At 51.9% G+C, this 19,714-nt stretch overlaps 1 protein-coding gene across 1 annotated transcript; it reads left to right on the top strand.

The window, feature by feature from the left end:
• Positions 1-3,807: 3,807 nt before the first annotated feature.
• Positions 3,808-18,433, top strand: LOC144488605 (homeobox protein meis3-like; the record flags this gene model as incomplete). The annotated part of the gene is made up of 3 exons (XM_078206666.1): positions 3,808-3,916; positions 12,946-13,091; positions 18,353-18,433. Coding segments are annotated over 3 exons (336 nt in total), but the record flags the coding sequence as incomplete, so codon positions are not given.
• Between the last annotated feature and the right edge of the window lie 1,281 nt (positions 18,434-19,714).

A 19,714-nucleotide genomic window follows, 5' to 3' on the forward strand; every position in this document is an offset into this window, starting at 1 on the left:
CATTGTACCCACTGGCAGGACTACAGAACAATTCTACCCCACAACTAGTTGTCTACATCAACGGGGACAAAGTAGAAGTGGTCGAGAGTTCAAGTTTTTAGGTGTCCAGATCACCAACAACCTGTCCTGGTCCCCCCATGCCGACACTATAGTTAAGAAAGCCCCACCAACGCCTCTACTTTCTCAGGAGGCTAAGGAAATTCGACATGTCCGCTACGACTCTCACCAATCTTTACAGATGCACCATAGAAAGCATCCTTCCTGATCGTATCACAGCTTGGCGTGGCTCCTGCTCTGCCCAAGATGGCAAAAAACTACAAAGGGTTGTGAATGTAGCCCAATCCATCACGCAAACCAACCTTCCATCCATTGACTCCATCTCCATTTCCCGCTGCCTCAGGAAAGCAGCCAGCATAATCAAGGACCCCACGCACCCCGGATATTCTCTCTTCCACCTTCTGTCGGGAAAAAGATACAAAAGTCTGAGGTCACGTACCAACCGACTCAAGAACAGCTTCTTCTCTGCTGCTATCAGAATTATGAATGGACCTACCTTACATTAAGTTGATCTTTCTCTACACCCTAGCTGTGACTGTAACACTACATTCTGCACTCTCTCCTTTCCTTCTCCCCTATATACTCTATGAACGGTATGTTTTGTCCATACAGCGCGCAAGAAACAATACTTTTCACTGTATCCTAATACATTTGGGGGGGCACAGTGGTTAGCACTGCTGCCTCACAGCGCCAGGGACCCAGGTTCAATTCCAGCCTCGGGTGACTGTGTGTGTGGAGTCTGCACATTCTCCCCGTGTCTGCGTGGGTTTCCTCCGGGTGCTCCGGTTTCCTCCCACACTCCAAAGATGTCCGGGCTAGGTGCATTGGCCATGGTAAATTGACCCTTGAGTCAGGGGGACTGGCAGGTGAATGTGGGTTATGGGAATAGGGCCTAAGTGGGATTGTGGTCGGTACAGACTCGATGGTCCAAATGGCCTCCTTCTGTACTGATTGATTCTATGATGTGACAATAATAATCAAATCAATAAATAAAGGAAAGGCTTCCCCCTGATATGAAGGCCCGTTCTTGTCAATGCTGTATCAGGGGCCGAACGTCCAGTATGACCAAAGGAAAATTAACCAATAACTTACTGCCTGCTGCGTTTTGACCTTCTGACAGTGACTCGACTTCAGAATGGTTTCCTGGAGATAAAATCTCTTCAGAACTCCTGGGGCGATGGAAAGACTACATCGTGATGTCGGAGATTAGATGTCTTTCCTCTCAGAGGGTCTTTAGTCTGCAGAATTCTTTTCCCCAGAGAGGATGCTTGGAATTTATCGAGGGGGGTGGGCAGGCGACGCGCTATATCTGCTGGGCCAATCAGAGGGCCAGCGGCTCTGGGGCCACCGCAACCCCTCACCGGGAGAGCTGGAGGTGCTGAAGGGGGTGGAGGGGCAGGATGGGGTATGGGTGTTGAGGGAGGGTGGTGGTGGGGAGTCGGGGGCGGGGGGAGGGGGTTGAATGGTGGGGGGGGGAGATGGGTTAGAGACTGAAATGGCTGGGAGGAGGTGAGTTTGATGAAATAAGAATGAGTGTTGCCTGAGGGTAAGAGGTGTCCTGGATCAGAGGGGAACACCCTGGGGGGTGGGTGGTGGCGAGGGGGGGGGTATAGTTGGGAGCCTGCTCTGAAGGCCTCTCCCTGCTCTGAAGGCCCCGCTGGGCACCCACAGAGAGGGCTGTCACCATGGAGCTGGCAGCCAGCCAATGGGGGGAGGTGGTCCTGGCCCCAGTGCCTCCACCTTCCCGTTCCCTCATCGTCATCAATCACCATTCGCTCTGCAAACCCGCGGCTCGTTCCCGAGGAGCTAATCCTGACTCCAACCTGCCCCCTTCCCATCACTGGGACACTGCTCTGGGGGCGGGACTACATTGGGGAGCCGCCTGGTACATCCCGGCACTGTTATACTGCACAAAACCGCAACCTACATTCCCCTCCCTATCCCGCATCCCGCCCCCCCCTCCCTCAACCATGGGCATGGACAGAGTGGATAGTCAGAAGCTTTTTCCCAGGGTGGAAGAGTCAATTACTCGTGGAAACAGGTTTAAGGTGCGAGGGGCAAGGTTTAAAGGAGATGTACGAGGCAGGTTTTTTACACAGAGGGTGGTGGGTGCTTTGAACTCGCTGCCGGGGGAGGTAGTGGAAGCGGATACAGTAGTGACTTTTAAGAGGCGTCTTGACAAGTACATGAATAGGATGGGAATAGAGGGATATGGTCCCCGGAAGGGTAGGGGGTTTTAGTTCAGACAGGTAGCATGGTCAGTACAGGCTTGGAGGGCCGAAGGGCCTGTTCCTGTGCTGTAATATTCTTTGTTCTTTGTATTGCTTTCGGGTTAATGAGGTGGGGTCGTGCAGAGAGCTGAGTTTCCACAACTCTTACTGAGGCTAAAGTGCCAGGGGCGTCATAGAATCCCTCCAGTACAGAAGGAGGCCATTCGGCCCATCGAGTCTGCACCGACCACAATCCCACCCAGGCCCTATCCCCATAACCCCATGTATTTGCCTTAGCTAGTCCCCCTGACACTAAGGGGCAATTTAGCATGGCCAGTCCACCTAACCAGCACATCTTTCGGACTATGGGAGGAAACCGGAGCACCCGGAGGAAACCCATGCAGACACGGGGAGAATGTGCAGACTCCGCACAGACAGCGACCGAGCCGGGAATCGAACCCAGGTCCCTGGCGTTGTGAGGCAGCAGTGCTAAGCACTGTGCCACCGTGTCGACCTGACGTAATGGAAATCCAAGCACTCTCTATAATTCTTCATCAGATTCAGTAAAGTGGACACTTATTACTGACCTCGGGCCGAGATGTATTTGTGTATGGAACATATCAATGTGTAATAGGATTAGTCACAAAGCAAAAAAAATACAAATATTAAGCCTGTTTCAGCTGTTGCTTTGGGCAACTCCAAATACGCCAATTATTCTTGGCTAGAATTAACATAAAAATCAACTGTATCCATCCAATTGCTGAGGAACATTGTTTGTCTCCCTTTACGATTTGGGATTTTCAGCGCTGTGATCTGGCTCTTAATGTCTTCAGTTATTTTCAGTTAGTCAGTGTGTCAGTGCGCATCTGTCCTTCCAACAGGCCCGTCTGTAAAATGGCTGCCATCTTTGGGCCGACCAAGTTTGCAAAATGGCCGCCAGCCACTCAGCCCTGCCACACCACCATCTCTCTGGAGCAGATCTCTGCCTCTACATTGGCCGACTTAAGGGGAGGCAGTGGTGCGGTGGTATTGTCAGTGGACTGGTAATCCAAAGACCCAGGGTAATGTTCTGGGGACCCGGGTTTGAATCCTGCCACGGCAGGTGGTGGAATTTGAATTCAATAAAAAAAAATCTGGAATTAAGAATCTACTGATGACCGTGAAACCATTGTCGATTGTCGTTAAAAGCTATCTGGTTCACTGATGCCCCTTTGGGGAAGGAAATTTGCCATCCTTACCTGGTCTGGCCTACTTGTGACTCCAGAGCCGCAGCAACATGGTTGACTCTCAAATGTCCTCGGGCAACTAGGGATGGGCAATAAATGCTGGCCCAGCCAGCGACGCCCGTGTCCCGTAAAAATGAATAAAACAAAAAAAGGGATGAGGGGGCTGACTGACCCCGCCCCTTCTGATGTCCAGCCCCACCCTTTTGCTGACTGACCCCACCTCCTTTTCCAATGGGCCCCGCCTCTTCTCCTGACTGACTCCACCTCTTTTCCCGATTGTGTATGGAATAAATGATTTTCTTATATCTCCGCAGAATCACTGGAATCGAGACCACGATGACACGGGGTCCACGCATTCAGGCACGCCCGGGCCCTCCAGTGGGGGCCTCGCATCGCACAGTGGGGATAATTGCAGCGAACAAGGTAACTCACTCTCTCGCCTTGCTCCATCTGCATCACCATTAATGAAAGCATTGATTTGATTTATTATTGTCACATGTATTGGGATACAGCGAAAAGTATTGTTTCTTGCGCGCTAGACAGACAAAGCATACCATTCATAGAGTACACAGGGGAGAAGGAAAGGAGAGGGTGCAGAATGTAGTGTTACAGTCACAGCTAGGGTGTAGAGAAAGATCAACTTAGTGCGAGGTAGGTCCACTCAAAAGTCTGACGGCAGCAGGGAAGAAGCTGTTCTTGAGTCGGTTGGTACGTGACCTCAGACTTTTGTATCGTTTTCCCGACAGAAGAAGGTGGAAGAGAGAATGTCTGGGGTGCATGGGGTCCTTAATTATGCTGGCTGCTTTGCCGAGGCAGCGGGAAGTGTAGACAAAGTCAATGGGTGGGAGATTGGTTTGCGTGATGGATTGGGCTACATCCACAACCCTTTGTAGTTTCTTGCGGTCTTGGTCAGAGCAGGAGCCATTCCAAGCTGTGATACAAGCAGAAAGAATGCTTTCTATGGAGCATCTGTAAAAGTTGGTGAGAGTCGTAGCTGACATGCCAAGTTTCCTTAGCCTCCTGAGAAAGTAGAGGCGTTGGTGGGCTTTCTTAACTATAGCGTCGGCGCGGAGGAGCCAGGACAGGTTGTTGGTGATCTGGACACCTAGAAACTTGAAGCTCTCGACCCTTTCTACTTTGTCCCCGTTGATGTAGACAGGGACATGTTCTCCTCTATGCTTCCTGAAATCGATGACTATCTCCTTCGTTTTGTTGACATTGGGGGAGAGATTATTGTGGTTGCAATATTCTCCCCTTCCCCCTCTCCCGCCTCCCTTACCCCTCTCCCTTTCCCCCCTCTCCCTCTCCCCTTCCCACTCCCTGTCCCCCCACTCCCCCTTTCTCCCGTCTCTGCCTTAGCCCCCTCCCCGTTCTCCCCCCCAACCTCTTGTCGCTCAGACTCTCTGCCATTTCTAGTTCGCTCTAGTTTAACACTCTGACGAGTTAGCTGGCCTGGGAGATTTTGCGGCATTCCGGCTTGGACGTATCCCGCTACATTCCCACTCGGCCGAGGGGCAGAGACCGTGAGTGTCACCCTCCCCAACAACACCATCAGACGCACAGACCCAGCACGATTGGGGGGGGGGGGGGTGGAGGGAACGGGAATTGTATTAATTCTGCATTTTTAAAGTGATCCTGGCATCTCCTCCTCCCCCCCCCCCCCCCCCCCCCCCCCCCCCGCCCCACCACCCCCCCCTCCCCAGTCCATTTAAATTACAACCTGCAGTCTATAGATCATTAAAAATTTAGCTTTGAAAAATATCTTGTGTCAAGAGGTTGCTATTGGAGGGGGAAGTGGTTACAGAGAAAGAAGACATTAGGTTGAAGCTGATTCTATTCCATCCAGTGATTCAGAGCCGCCAGGGACAGTGCTTCTTTGAACCTCTTCCGGATTCACAGCTTAATCAATGAAATATTGGAGGAATAATTACAGGCACGAGACTAAGCAAGCAGCATCATTTTTTATTTAAAATCCACGGGAGCACTGACCTCTCTTTTAGCGGCAGGCAGAGAGGGACAGGCAGCTCGTGTTAATGAGAAAGGGGAAGTTTGGGCAGGGTGGGGTCTTTGTGTTTGCAGCACGGGGAAAACTGCGGGGAATTGGTGGTCGCAGTAATGGGGTCAGGACTCATTCTGCTTCCGAGCGAAGGGATTTCCAATGAAATCTTTTCTTTTGCACAAGGACCGTGTCTGTGTGCGTGAGGGTCTGTGTGCGTGTGTCTGTGTGCGTGAGTGTCTGTGTGCGTGTGTCTGTGTGCGTGAGTGTCTGTGCGTGAGTGTCTGTGCGCGTGAGTGTCTGTGCGCGTGAGTGTCTGTGCGCGTGAGTGCCTGTGCGCGTGAGTGCCTGTGTGCGTGAGTGCCTGTGTGCGTGAGTGCCTGTGTGCGTGAGTGCCTGTGTGCGTGAGTGCCTGTGTGCGAGTGTCTGTGTGCGTGAGTGCCTGTGTGCGTGAGTGCCTGTGTGCGAGTGTCTGTGTGCGTGAGTGCCTCTGTGCGTGAGTGCCTGTGTGCGTGAGTGCCTGTGTGTGTGAGTGCCTGTGTGCGTGAGTGCCTGTGTGCGTGAGTGTCTGTGTGCGTGAGTGTCTGTGTGCGTGAGTGTCTGTGTGCGTGAGTGCCTGTGTGCGTGAGTGCCTGTGTGCGTGAGTGCCTGTGTGCGTGAGTGCCTGTGTGCGTGAGTGCCTGTGTGCGTGAGTGCCTGTGTGCGTGAGTGCCTGTGTGCGTGAGTGTCTGTGTGCGTGAGTGTCTGTGTGCGTGAGTGCCTGTGCCTGAGTGTCTGTGTGCGTGAGGGTCTGTGTGCGTGAGTGCCTGTGTGCGTGAGGGTCTGTGTGTGTGAGTGCCTGTGTGCGTGAGTGTCTGTGTGTGTGAGTGTCTGTGTGTGTGAGTGTCTGTGCGTGTGAGTGTCTGTGTGCGTGAGTGTCTGTGTGCGTGAGTGTCTGTGTGCGTGAGGGTCTGTGTGCCTGAGTGCCTGTGTGCGTGAGTGTCTGTGTGCGTGAGTGTCTGTGTGCGTGAGTGTCTGTGTGCGTGAGTGTCTGTGTGCGTGAGTGTCTGTGTGCGTGAGTGTCTGTGTGCGTGAGTGCCTGTGCCTGAGTGTCTGTGTGCGTGAGGGTCTGTGTGCGTGAGTGCCTGTGTGCGTGAGGGTCTGTGTGTGTGAGTGCCTGTGTGCGTGAGTGTCTGTGTGTGTGAGTGTCTGTGTGTGTGAGTGTCTGTGTGTGTGAGTGCCTGTGTGCGTGAGTGTCTGTGTGCGTGAGTGCCTGTGTGTGTGAGTGCCTGTGTGCGTGTGTGCGTGAGTGCCTGTGTGTGTGAGTGCCTGTGTGTGTGAGTGCCAGTGTGTGTGAGTGCCTGTGTGTGTGAGTGCCTGTGTGTGAGTGCCTGTGTGCGTGAGTGCCTGTGTGCGTGAGTGCCTGTGTTTGTGAGTGCCTGTGTGCGTGAGTGTCTGTGTGCGTGAGTGTCTGTGTGCGTGAGTGTCTGTGCGTGAGTGTCTGTGCGTGAGTGTCTGTGCGTGAGTGTCTGTGCGTGAGTGTCTGTGTGCGTGAGTGTCTGTGTGCGTGAGTGTCTGTGTGCGTGAGTGTCTGTGTGCGTGAGTGCCTGTGCGTGAGGGTCTGTGTGCGTGAGGGTCTGTGTGCGTGAGGGTCTGTGTGCGTGAGGGTCTGTGTGCGTGAGGGTCTGTGTGCGTGAGGGTCTGTGTGCGTGAGTGCCTGTGTGCGTGAGTGCCTGTGTGCGTGAGTGCCTGTGTGCGTGAGTGTCTGTGTGCGTGAGTGTCTGTGTGCGTGAGTGTCTGTGTGCGTGAGCGTCTGTGTGCGTGAGCGTCTGTGTGCGTGAGCGTCTGTGTGCGTGAGCGCCTGTGTGCGTGAGCGCCTGTGTGCGTGAGTGCCTGTGTGCGTGAGTGCCTGTGTGCGTGAGTGCCTGTGTGCGTGAGGGCCTGTGTGCGTGAGTGCCTGTGTGCGAGAGAGCGTCTGTGTGCGAGGGAGCGTCTGTGTGCGAGAGAGCGTCTGCGTGAGTGCCTGTGTGCGTGAGTGCCTGTGTGCGTGAGTGCCTGTGTGCGTAAGGGTCTGTGTGCGTGAGTGCCTGTGTGCGTGAGAGCGTCTGTGTGCGTGAGAGCGTCTGTGTGCGTGAGAGCGTCTGTGTGCGAGAGAGCGTCTGTGTGCGAGAGAGCGTCTGTGTGAGTGTGCGCGCGAGCGTGCGGTAATTCCGGTCTCCCCCTTGCCTTCCCCCCCCACCTCCCCCCCCCCCCCCCCCCCCCCCCGGCTCTGTGATTCCTGCCCAGTTTACACAAAAACTGGAAGCAGGAGGAGGCCATTCAGCCCTTCGAGCCTGCTCCACTATTCCTTATGATCATGGCTGATCATCCAATTCAATATCCTGATCCCTTTAGCTCCAAGAGCTGTATCTAATTTCTTCCTGAAACCAGACAATGCTTTGGCCTCAACTGCATTCTGTGGGAGTGAATTCCACACTGGGGTCAGTTTCACACGGCCAATCAACCTAACCCGCACATCCTTGGATTGTGGGAGAAATCGTGTGGAGGGCAAGGCGATGGCCGAGTGATATTATCGCTCATCTTTTAATCCGGAGTCTCAACTAATGTTCTGGGGACCCGGGTTCGAATCCCGCCACGGCAGAAGGTGCAATTTGAATTCAATAAAAAAAATCTGGAATTAAGAATCTACTGATGACTGTGAAACCATTGTCAGAAAAACCCATCTGGGTCACTCATGTCCTTTAGGGAAGGAAATCTGCCGTCCTTACCCGGTCTGGCCTACATGTGACTCCAGAGCCACAGCAATGTGGGTAACTCTCAACTGCCCTCGGGCAACTACGGGTGGGCAATAAATGCTGGCACAGCCAGCATGTCCCACAAATAAATAAACAAAAAGAAACTGGAGCACCCGGGGGAAACTCACCCAGACACGGGGAGAACGTGCAAACAGATAGTGACCCAAGGCCGGAGTTGAACCCAGGTCCCTGGCGCTGTGAGGCAGCAGTGTGGAAATAGTCATGTGCTAATGTGCCACAATTCGGTTTTAATATTGGATCACTCACTGGGGGGAGGGAGGGGTCAAAGTTCAGTTGAACTAAGGCCTTTTGGGCCCTTCCCTTCGATGGTTCCGGGTGATTTGTAATGGGTGGCACGGTGGCACAGTGGTTCGCACTGCTGCCTCACAGCGCCAGGGACCCGGGTTCAATTCTGGCCTTGGGTCACTGTCTGTGTGGAGTTTGCACGTTCTCCCCGTGTCTGCGTGGGTTTCCTCCGGGTGCTCCAGTTTCCTCCCACAGTCCAAAGATGTGCGGGTTAGGTGGATTGGCCATGCTAAATTGCCCCTCAGTGTCCAAAGATGTGCAGGTTAGGTGGATTGGCCATGCTAAATTGCCCCTTAGTGTCCAAAGATGTGTAGGTTAGGTGGATTGGCTATGCTAAATTGCCCCTTAGCGTCCAAAAATGTGCGGGTTAGGTGGATTGGCCATGCTAAATTGCCCCTCAGTGTCCAAAAATGTGCAGGTTAGGTGGATTGGCCATGCTAAATTGCCCCTTGGTGTCCAAAGATGTGTAGGTTAGGTGGATTGGCCATGCTAAATTGCCCCTTAGCGTTCAAAAATGTGCGGGTTAGGTGGATTGGCCATGCTAAATTGCCCCTCAGTGTCCAAAAATGTGCAGGTTAGGTGGATTGGCCATGCTAAATTGCCCCTTAGTGTCCAAAGATGTGTAGGTTAGGTGGATTGGCCATGCTAAGTTGCCCCTTAGCGTCCAAAAATGTGCGGGTTAGGTGGATTGGCCATGCTAAATTGCCCCTCAGTGTCCAAAAATGTGCAGGTTAGGTGGATTGGCCATGCTAAATTGCCCCTTGGTGTCCAAAGATGTGTGGGTTAGGTGGATTGGCCATGCTAAATTGCCCCTTAGTGTCCAAAGATGTGCGGGTTAGGTGGATTGGCCATGCTAAATTACCCCCTAGTGTCGGGGGGGTTAGCGGGGTAAATGTGTGGGGTTATGGGGATAAGGCCTGGGTGGGATTGTGTCGGGTCAGACTCGATGGGCCGAATGGTCTCCTTCTGTACTGGAGGGATCGATTTATGGATTTAACCATTGGCTCACAGCAATTAGCTCCTAAATTATTGCGAGATGTCCTCAGGCGGCAGTTCAGCCAGTGTCTGTGCAGGAACACCTGACAGTTTCCTCGATTCGAGTCAGGCAGAAGGCCGTATTTCCCAATCCTCCGTGCTGGATGTTGGGAACAGAGGCAGGGGTATAAATTTTGTGTCGGCGGAGGTGTTGAAGGAGCCCCCTCGGAGAAGCAGCAACCTCTGTGTAAACTCTGCTAAGGACTGCCTACCAAGAGAGGCCATAAAACAGTGGGAAGCTGGGGAAGGAACATTAATCACGGCCCAGCCTGAGTTAGCAGCAAACTCCACGCAGAACAGATCGGAACCAAAGCCCACATCCACTCCATGTCTTTCCCGGAAGGCTAAACCTCAGAAAGACACCAGCCCCCTTCCCTCCCAGCCCACCCTCCTACCTCAGGGGGAAGATTTGGCCCCTCGAGGTAGGCTTAGCCCATCAACCCTCCAGGATAGGCCGGGATTATCCAGGAATGGCCAGTTCCCCCTCTCCTCAGCTGGCTCTGTCGACAGGAACCTTGTCGAAGAAATTGCACAAACACAAACCTTTTCTTTTTTTTCTCCTCACTCGCTGCTGTCAAACGGTTGGAGGCAGGCAGGCCCCGCTTGACCGAGCAGAGGAGGCCAAAGGTGGGAGGTCACACGGTGTAAAATCCAGGAAGACAGCTGGCCTGAGTTGGCGAATTGCGTCTTCTCCCCCCACTCCCGGAAGGAAGTTGTATTTTGCATCGGCTCGTTGAGTACGACCGATAGGTATGCGCTGGGAGGCCGGACGCGGTGGCGTAGTGGTACTGTCGCTGGGCTAGTGATCCAGAGACCCAGGGTCATGCTCTGAAGACCAGGGTTCGAATCCCACCCCGGCAGATGGTGACATTTGAATTCAGTAAAAGAATTCTCAAATAAAGAGTTCGTGATGACCGTGAATCCGTTTTTGAGCAGCAGACACTTCCTGTTGTGCGTCTGTTCATGTTTGTGTGCATGTGTTGACATGTGTGTTCAGGTGTATGCGTGCTTCCAAGGCTCTGGACCAAGGATTGGAAAATGGATAAGTGCTTGATGGCCGGCACAGACATGATGGGCCGAATGGCCTCTTGCTGTGCTGTAAAATCCTCTGACTATGACTTGTCTATGTGTTCACGTATGTGTGTTTATGGGTATGTATTGATATGTATGTGTTCATGTATGTATGTGTCCACACATGCTCATATGTGCATTCACATGTGAATGTTCATGTGTGTGTCCATGTGTGTGGTCATGTGTATATGTATCCATGTGTGTGCTCACGTGTGTGTGGCTCCATGTGTATGTTCATGTGTGTATGTGTCCACGTGTGTGCTCACTTGTACGTTCACGTGTGTGTCTGTGTGTGTCCATGTATGTGTGTTCATAAGAACATAAGAAATAGGAGCAGGAGTCGGCCATCTGGCCCTTCGAGCCTGCCCCACCATTCAATAAGATCATGGCTGATCTGAAGTGAATCAGTTCCACTTACCCGCCTGATCCCTATAACCCCTAATTCCCTTATCGATCAGGAATCCATCTATCCGTGATTTAAACATATTCAACGAGGTAGCCTCCACCACTTCAGTGGGCAGAGAATTCCAGAGATTCACCACCCTCTGAGAGAAGAAGTTCCTCCTCAACTCTGTCCTAAACTGACCCCCCTTTATTTTGAGGCTGTGCCCTCTAGTTCTGGCTTCCTTTCTAAGTGGAAAGAATCTCTCCACCTCTACCCTATCCAGCCCCTTCAGTGTTCAGATGTGTCTGTGTGTGTTCACGTGTGTGTCCACATGTGTTCACATGAGTATGTTCACGTGTGTCCACCTGTGTGTTCACGTGTGGATTCATGTACAGAGATGTTGTTTTTTCCTTTATGATCTGTACTTTCTCTGGGCGTTGCTCTGTGTAGTTGGGGGGGTGTGGGTGGTTAGCGTGTGGTACCCGGTGTTTGGGGAGGGGGGTGTGGGGAGCTGGGCACAGGGGGATTGGCCGCTGGGGTGAGCTGGGTGCTGACAGATGCAGTATTCAGCTCCCCTCCAGGCAGGGCTTTCAAGCTATTTTTTTGGCCAGGAAAGAGTAGAACAGCAGCTGCTGATTGGCCCGGTTTTATTCCGATTTAAACAGCATAAATACATAAATTCACAACCACTGAGTGAATAAATATACAGGAATCAGGAACCAGCCTCTGATAGGCTGGAAACTGAATATCATCAATTAGGAATATGCAACCTGCTCAGAGACGGATTTACTGTTCGAAAAATATCTGTGAATGTGTGAGTGAGTGTGTGTGAGAGTGTGTGAGTGTGTCTGTGTGTGTGAGAGTCTGTGTGTGTGTGTCTGTGTGTGTGTGTGTGTCTGTGTGTGTGAGAGTCTGTGTGTGTGAGTGAGTGTGAGTGTGTCTGTGTGAGTGTGTCTGTGTGAGTGTGTCTGTGTGAGTGTGTCTGTGTGAGTGTGTCTGTGTGAGTGTGATTGAGTGTGAGTGTGATTGAGTGTGAGTGTCTAGGGGTGAGTGAGTGTGTGTGAGTGTGTCTGTGTGTGTCTGTGTGTGAGTGAGTGTGTGTGAGTGAGTGTGAGTGTGTGAGAGTGAGTGTGTGCGTGTGTGTGTGTGAGAGTGTGTGTGTGTGAGAGTGTGTGTGTGTGAGAGTGTGTGTGTGTGAGAGTGTGTGTGTGTGAGAGAGTGTGTGTATGCGTGTGTGCATGCATGTGTGTATGCGTGTGTGTGTGAGTGAGTGTGTGTGAGTGTGTGTGTGTGTGTGTGAGTGAGTCTGTGTGAATGTGTGTGAATGTATATGTGTGAGTGAGTGTGTGTGTGTCCGTGAGTGTGTGTGAATGTATATATGTGTGTGAGTGAGTGAGTGAGTGCGTGTGTATGCGTGTATGTGTGAGTGAGTGTGTGTGTGTGAGAATGTGTGAGTGTGAGAGTGTGTGAGAGTGTCTCTGGGTGAGGTCCCATCTGCTCCGTGGGGCCGTGGGGCTGTAGATGATGTGTGGAGTGGAGCATGGCTTCTGATGTGGGCAGAGTCCGCCTCTATGGAAGGTGGAAGAGAGAATGTCCGGGGTGCGCGTGGTTCTTCATTGTGTTGCTGCTTCCCCGAGGCAGTGGGAAGTGTAGACAGAGTCAATGGATGGGAGGCTGGTTTGTGTGATGGACTGGGGTTCACAACCTTTTGTAGTTTCTTGCGGTCTGGTTTGGAGCAGGAGCCAAACCAAGCTGTGATACAACCCGATGTGGAGGTGGGAAGGTTGTTCCAGTCTCTTAGTTTCAGCCCATTAAGAAGTAAACGCACCCGACCTCCCACCCTCTGCGGGAGTGCTAATCCCGTGATTTCTCTCTCTCTCTTTAGGAGACACCTTAGACAACAGCGTGGCCTCGCCTGGGACGGGTGACGATGACGACCTGGACAAGGACAAGCGACGTCAGAAAAAACGCGGCATCTTCCCCAAAGTTGCCACCAACATCATGCGGGCCTGGCTTTTCCAGCACCTCACGGTAAGATGTACAACCCAGCGATTGCCAGGGCTCCATCATCCCCCCGCCATCCCCCACCCATACCCCATAATCCCACTGGTCATCCCAACACCTTGTAGAGAATGACAAAGGATCTACAGCACGGAAACAGGCCATTCGGCCCAGCTGCCCAATGTTAGAATCATAGAAACTCTACAGTGCAGAAGGAGGCCATTCGGCCCAGCTGCTCCATGTTGGTGCTTAAACTTTCAGAGGGGATTAGAGTCATAGAGGTTTACAGCATGGAATCAGGCCCTTTGGCCCAACTTGTCCATGCTGCCCTTTTTTTTAACCACAAAGCTAATCCCAATTGCCCGTGTTTGGCCAATATCCCTCTCTACTCATTTTACCCATGTGACTGTCTAAACGCTTTTTAAAAGATAAAATTGTACCCGCCTCTACTGTTACCTCTGGCAGCTTGTTCCAGACATTCACCACCCTCTGTGTGAAAAACTTGCCCCTCTGGACACTTTTGTATCTCTCACCTTAAACCTACGCCCTCTCGTTTCAGACTTCCCGACCTTTGGGAGATGATGGCGCAGTGAGACTAGTAATCCAAAGGCCTCAGATGCCGCTGAGCTGGGAGGGGGGGTCACAGGTTCAAATCCCACCCCGGCAACTGGTGGAATTTAAATTCAATTAATCAAATGTGGAATTAAAAGCTAGACTCAGGAATTATGCCCTTGAAGTGTTTATTAATCATTAAAAGGGTGGCACGGTGGTTAGCACTGCTAACTCACAGTGCCAGGGACCCGGGTTCAATTCTGGCCTTGGGTGACTGTCTGTGTGGAGTTTGCACGTTCTCCCCATGTCTGCGTGGGTTTCCTCCCACACTGCAAAGATGTGCAGGTAAGGTGGATTGGCCATGCTAAATTGCCCCTTAGTGTCCAAAGGTGTGTAGGCTAGGTTGACTGGCCATACTACATTGGCCCTTAGTGTCCAAAGGTGTGTAGGTTAGGTGGATTGGCCATGCTAAATTGTCCCTTAGTATCCAAAGATGTGCAGGTTAGGTGGATTAGCCATGCTAACTTGCCTCTTAGTGTCCAAAGATGTATAGGTTAGATGGATTGGCCAAGGTAAAAGGGCAGGTAAGGGCCTGGATAAGATGCTCTCTCAGAGAGTCGGTGCAGACTTGATGGGGAATGGCCCCATCTGCACTGTCAGTATCCTATGATATTAATATTCTAGAATATTAAGTTTGTTTGAGTAACGGTGACCATGAAACTATCATCGATTGTCATAAAAACCCATCTGGTTCACTAATGTCCTTTTAGGGAAGGAAATCTGCCGTCCTTACCCAGTCTGGCCTACATGTGACTCCAGAGCCACAGCAATGTGGTTGACTCTCAACTGCCCTCTCAAATGGCCGAGTGAGACACTCAGTTCAAGGATAATTATGGATGGACAATAAATGCTGGTCCCACCAGCGACGCCCACATACAGTGTCCTAAAGTGGAGAGAGAGAGAGAAGGAGCGAGAGACGGAAATATTTATGGAGGGAATTCCGGAGTCTGGGTCCCGGGTGTAGCCACCAATGATGGAACGATTAAAATTGGGAATGTTCGTGGGACCAGAATTGGGAGGGATGTAGAGGCTTCAGGGAGAGTTGTAGAGTTTGAATCTCAGGCAGAAACATTCTGAATGGAGGCAGTGTGTTCTGATGCTCGGGAGTGTTCTATAGTTGGAATTATACCCCACTGGACAGAGTAACGTGGGGAGAATTGACCCCAACCCTCTTTGAAAGCGTTTTTTTTACCTTATTTTTGTGTTGTTCCTGCACCCATCCCGGACAGGCTCCATCAGATCCAATCAGGCTGGGATATAGAAAACTGAAATCCCCTTTTCCATATCCCTGGAATCATCTCCAGCCTGTCCTCAACTCTTGTAGCTCCCTAACTTTCACTGATTCACGAAAAACAAGAATCCATTTACGTCGAATAGAATCACAACCCCTTCACAGTGTTTAATAGTAACTAATAAGCCCCTCCCCAGGGTTTAACAGGGTCATGACCCCGCCCTTGGGTTTGACAGGGTCACTGAGGGGCAATTTAGCATGGCCAATCCACCTAGCATGCACATCATTGGACACTAAGGGGCAATTTAGCATGGCCAATCCACCTAACGCACACATTTTTGGACACTAAGGGGCAATTTAGCATGGCCAATCCACCTAACCTACACATCATTGGACACTAAGGGCAATTTAGGTTGGCACTGCTGCCTCACAGCACCAGGAGACCTGGGTTTGATTCCCAGCTTGGGTCACTGTCTGTGCGGAGTCTGCACGTTCTCCCCGTGTCTGCGTGGGTTTCCTCCGGGTGCTCCGGTTTCCTCCCACAATCCGAAAGTTGTGCTGGTTTGGTGAATTGGCCGTGCTAAATTCTCCCTCGGTGTATTTGAACAGGCGCCGGAGTGTGGCGACTAGGGGATTTTCACAGTAACTTCATTGCAGTGTTAATGTAAGTCTACTTGTCACACTGATAAATAAATAGTGAAAAGTATTGTTTCTTACACCCTACATAGACAAAGCATACCATTCATAGAGTACATATGGGAGAAGGAAAAGAGAGGGTGCAGAATGTCGCGTTATAGTCATAGCCCAGACATACTCCCTTCCACCTTCTTCCATCGGGAAAAAGTCTGAGGACACTTACCAACCGACTCAAGAACAGCTTCTTCCCTGCTGCTGTCAGACTTTTGAATGGACCTACCTCGCATTAAGTTGATCTTTCTCTGCACCCTAGCTACGACTGTGACACTACATTCTGCACTCTCTCCTTTCCTTCTCTATGAATGGTATGCTTTGTCTGTATAATGCGCACGAAACAATACTTTTCACTGGATACTAATACAGGTGACAATAATAAATCAAATCAAATAGCTGGGGTGTAGAGAAAGAGCAGCTTAATATAAAGTAGATCCACTCAATCTGAAAGAGATTGAAATGGAACATTATTAGAGATTTTAAAAGGATTAGAGTAAGGTTTTAAAAGCATAGAATGAGAGTAAAGGATAGAGTTAGAGGGTATGCTGGGAACTACTCGCAAGATGCGGGGCATCACGGTGGCACAGTGGTTAGCACTGCTGCCTCACAGCGCCAGGGACCCGGATTCGATTCCCGGCTTGGGCCACTGTCCGTGTGGAGTCTGCACGTTCTCCCCGTGTCTGTGTGGGTTTCCTGCGGGTGCTCCGGTTTCCTCCACACTCCAAAGATGTGCAGGTTAGGTTGATTGGCCATGCTACATTGACCCTCGTGTCAGGAGGAAAAATGACCTTTTATTTACCCCCTGGCAGGGTAAATATGTGGGGTGACGGAAAGAGGGCCTGTGGGGGATTGTGGACGGTGCAGACCCGATGGGCTGAATGGCCTCCTTCTGCACTGTAGGGATTCTATGATTCTATGACTCTTAATATCCTTTGAATAGGGGGCAATTAAGGATGGGAAATAAATCATAGAAATATGCTGGCCATTTATTGAGGTTGGGGTGGAGTCGGGATGCGGGGGAATCGATGTACACCAACTTATTTTAAGAACATGTGATTTTCTTTTGAATTTTGACCCGAAAGACTTCTCCTGCCTCGAAAGGTCACCATCAATCATTCCAGCCGCCCCATCTCTGAGGACACTTTTGTCCTTTCCCCGGGTTCATTTTGGGTCACAGCTGTCACTGTCTCAGTGAGCCCGTTTGTTACGAGGTCATTTGCAATTGGAAACAAGATGGAGGAGTGTGGGGAGGGTGGGGGGGGCGTGGGGGAAGAGTGATCCAGTATCCCGTGGCAACCCCCTGGGGCCTAACCGAGCCGGGCCCTCGGAGTGTGGATGGAGGCCTGTGTTTTTTTCCCCCTCCTCCCCACTGCCATCCGTCAACCTGCTGTCAACTGCCTCTGACAACAGGCCTCAGTGTGGGAGAGAGAGAGAGAGACACTGAGACCCAAGGCTCATCCATCACAGGCCTGTCAGATAAGAAGCAGAGAGGCCATCAAAGCCCCGGCCTGTATAAAGGCCGGAGCCTGGCAGCCTTCTTTCGCCTGCCAGCGCTAAATGGGATCACAATGTTATCTGCCCATCTGTTATAACCGCACTGCAGGCAGCTGGAGAACAGGAAGATGTATTCAAATTGTAAGTGGATGACTAAAGTTGTGTGATCTTTTGTGACTTGGCTATCTGGCAGAAAGAAAGCTTTTTTTTTTGAAGGACCCCACCGATTCTCACGCATCCTGACCACCCCCGCACTCCACCCCCCCCATCCCACTCTCCCCTCCCCTACCTCGCACTTTCAAGTAAGATTTGTATCTGGGGCAGCACGGTGGCACAGTGGTTAGCACTGCTGCCTCACAGCGCCAGGGACCCGGGTTCAATTCCGGCCTTGGGTCACTGTCTGCGTGGGTTTCCTCCGGGTGCTCCGGTTTCAAAGAACAAAGAACAGTACAGCACAGGAAACAGGCCCTTTGGCCCTCCAAACCTGTGTCGCTCCTTGGTCCAACTAGGCCAATCGTTTGTATCTCTCCATTCCCAGGCTGCTCATGTGACTATCCAGGTAAGTCTTAAACGATGTCAGCGTGTCTGCCTCCACCACCCGACTTGGTTTCCTCCCACATTCCAAAGATGTGCAGGTTAGGTGGATTGGTCATGCTAAATTGCCCCTTAGCGTCCAAAGATGTGCGGGTTCAGTGGATTGGTCATGTTAAATTGCCCCTTAGTGTCCAAAGATGTGCCGGTTAGATGGATTGGCCATGTTAAGTTGCTCCTTAGGGGGAATTAGCAGGGTAAATACGTGGGGCTATGGGGTAAGCTTGGGTAGGAGTTCGTGCAGACTCGATGGGCTGAATGGCCTCCTTCTGCATCATGGGGATTCTACGCATCTCACGACAATCGGGTGGCCCTGACCTAACATTGAAAGGCAGGGTGCGCATTTATGTAGCACCTCCTGTCATGCATCATGGGCATCGGTGTACGTTTGAGGTCTACTCACTCATCTTGACACAGGAGATGCAGCACCTCGTTGGTGCACAGCAAGATCCCACAGCAAGCAACATGGTCAATGACCTGGTGGTCTGTTGGTTGAGGGATAAATGTTGGCCTGGACATCCCCGGGCATGATGCCCGCTGTCCTTTTCCGATTGATGCCCCGCGCCGCTCTCTTACCATCAAAGGGGCCCACGCCCAGGGTCATTGTTCAATTAAGAGCCCATTGCCCATTGTTAAAGAGTTACGACTGACCCTCTTTGTCTTCCCCTTGCAGCATCCGTACCCGTCCGAGGAGCAGAAGAAACAACTCGCACAAGACACGGGCCTCACCATCTTACAAGTGAATAACTGGTGAGTGGGACCGATGTCTCGGTGTGACAGACTCTGCCGGGTGGTTTACAGGAAGCCTGACGAGGAACGACATTGGCAAACCGCGGGGAGGAGGGATTTTTTGTGGGGGTGGGGGAGGGGGGTGGGGGCGCAGATTATTTTCCTCCTTCTCAAAGAATAAACTTCAGTCATAAAATATCAGAAAAGGCATTGCAAAGAATTCCAAAATGGCCGTCACAGTGCAATACTATTCAAGCTTTCGACACAGATCGTGGCCAGGGGCGATCAGCCGGACTGTATCGCCTCCCAGTGGCCATTTAAAATGCTGTTCCTTTCGGTGGGACCACAATAACACCCCTCCCCGGGTATCCCGCCTGGCCAATACTGCATCCTGAGCTGCCCCAAGGAAGGTGAAGAGCCCATCACCAACATTTCAAAATGGCCACCACAGAGCGTGCTACGGTATTCAGGCTTCCTCCGTAGATTCTACCACACTCTGAGGTGGTTCTTAGTGTCCAAAGATGCGGTGCATCTTGGGCAGAGTAATTTTTTAGTAATTTAATCCTTTCTCGGGGCTACTAAACTCACATAGAGGGGCGGTGGGGAGGTAGTGGAGGGGGGAGTGGGTGGGGGGGTGGGTAGGGGGGGAGGGGGGGGTAGGTAGGGGGGAGGGGCGGTGGGGGGGTGGTGGAGGGGGGAGTGGGTGGGGGGGGGCGGTGGGGGGGTGGTGGAGGGGGGAGTGGGTGGGGGGGGGCGGTGGGGGGAGTGGGTGGGGGGGGTGGTGGATGAGGGGGGAGGGGGGTTGGGGGGGTGGGGGGGAGGGAGGGTGGGTGGGTGGGGGGGGGAGGGAGGGTGGGTGGTTGGGGGGGGGGAGGGGGTGGGTGGGGGGAGGGGGGGGGTGTTCAGGTTGCCAACTCTGACTGGTGTGTGCCTGGAGACGTCATCATGTGATCTCCCACCATTGGCCCACCCTCCAGTTGCACCCACCTTTGAATGGACAATTGGAAAGCAAAGATTAGATTTTGATTTGATTTATACGATATAATTGGGATTACGGAGACATGGCTGCTGGGTGACCAGGGGTGGGAATTGGGTGCTTCAGGGTATTCAGGAAGGGCAGGCATAACGGACAAGGTGTTGGAGTGGCACTGCTGGTTAAAGAGGGAATTAACACAATAGTGGGAAAGGATATTGGCTCTGACAATGTGGAGTCTGTATGGGTCGAGTTGAGAAATACCAAGAGGCAAAAAACATTAGTGGGTGTCCCCCAAACTGCAGTGGTGATGCTGGGAATGGTATTAAACAT

This window comes from Mustelus asterias, unplaced genomic scaffold (genome assembly GCF_964213995.1).
Source record: "Mustelus asterias unplaced genomic scaffold, sMusAst1.hap1.1 HAP1_SCAFFOLD_1704, whole genome shotgun sequence".
In the NCBI taxonomy this organism is placed as follows: Eukaryota; Metazoa; Chordata; class Chondrichthyes; order Carcharhiniformes; family Triakidae; genus Mustelus; species Mustelus asterias.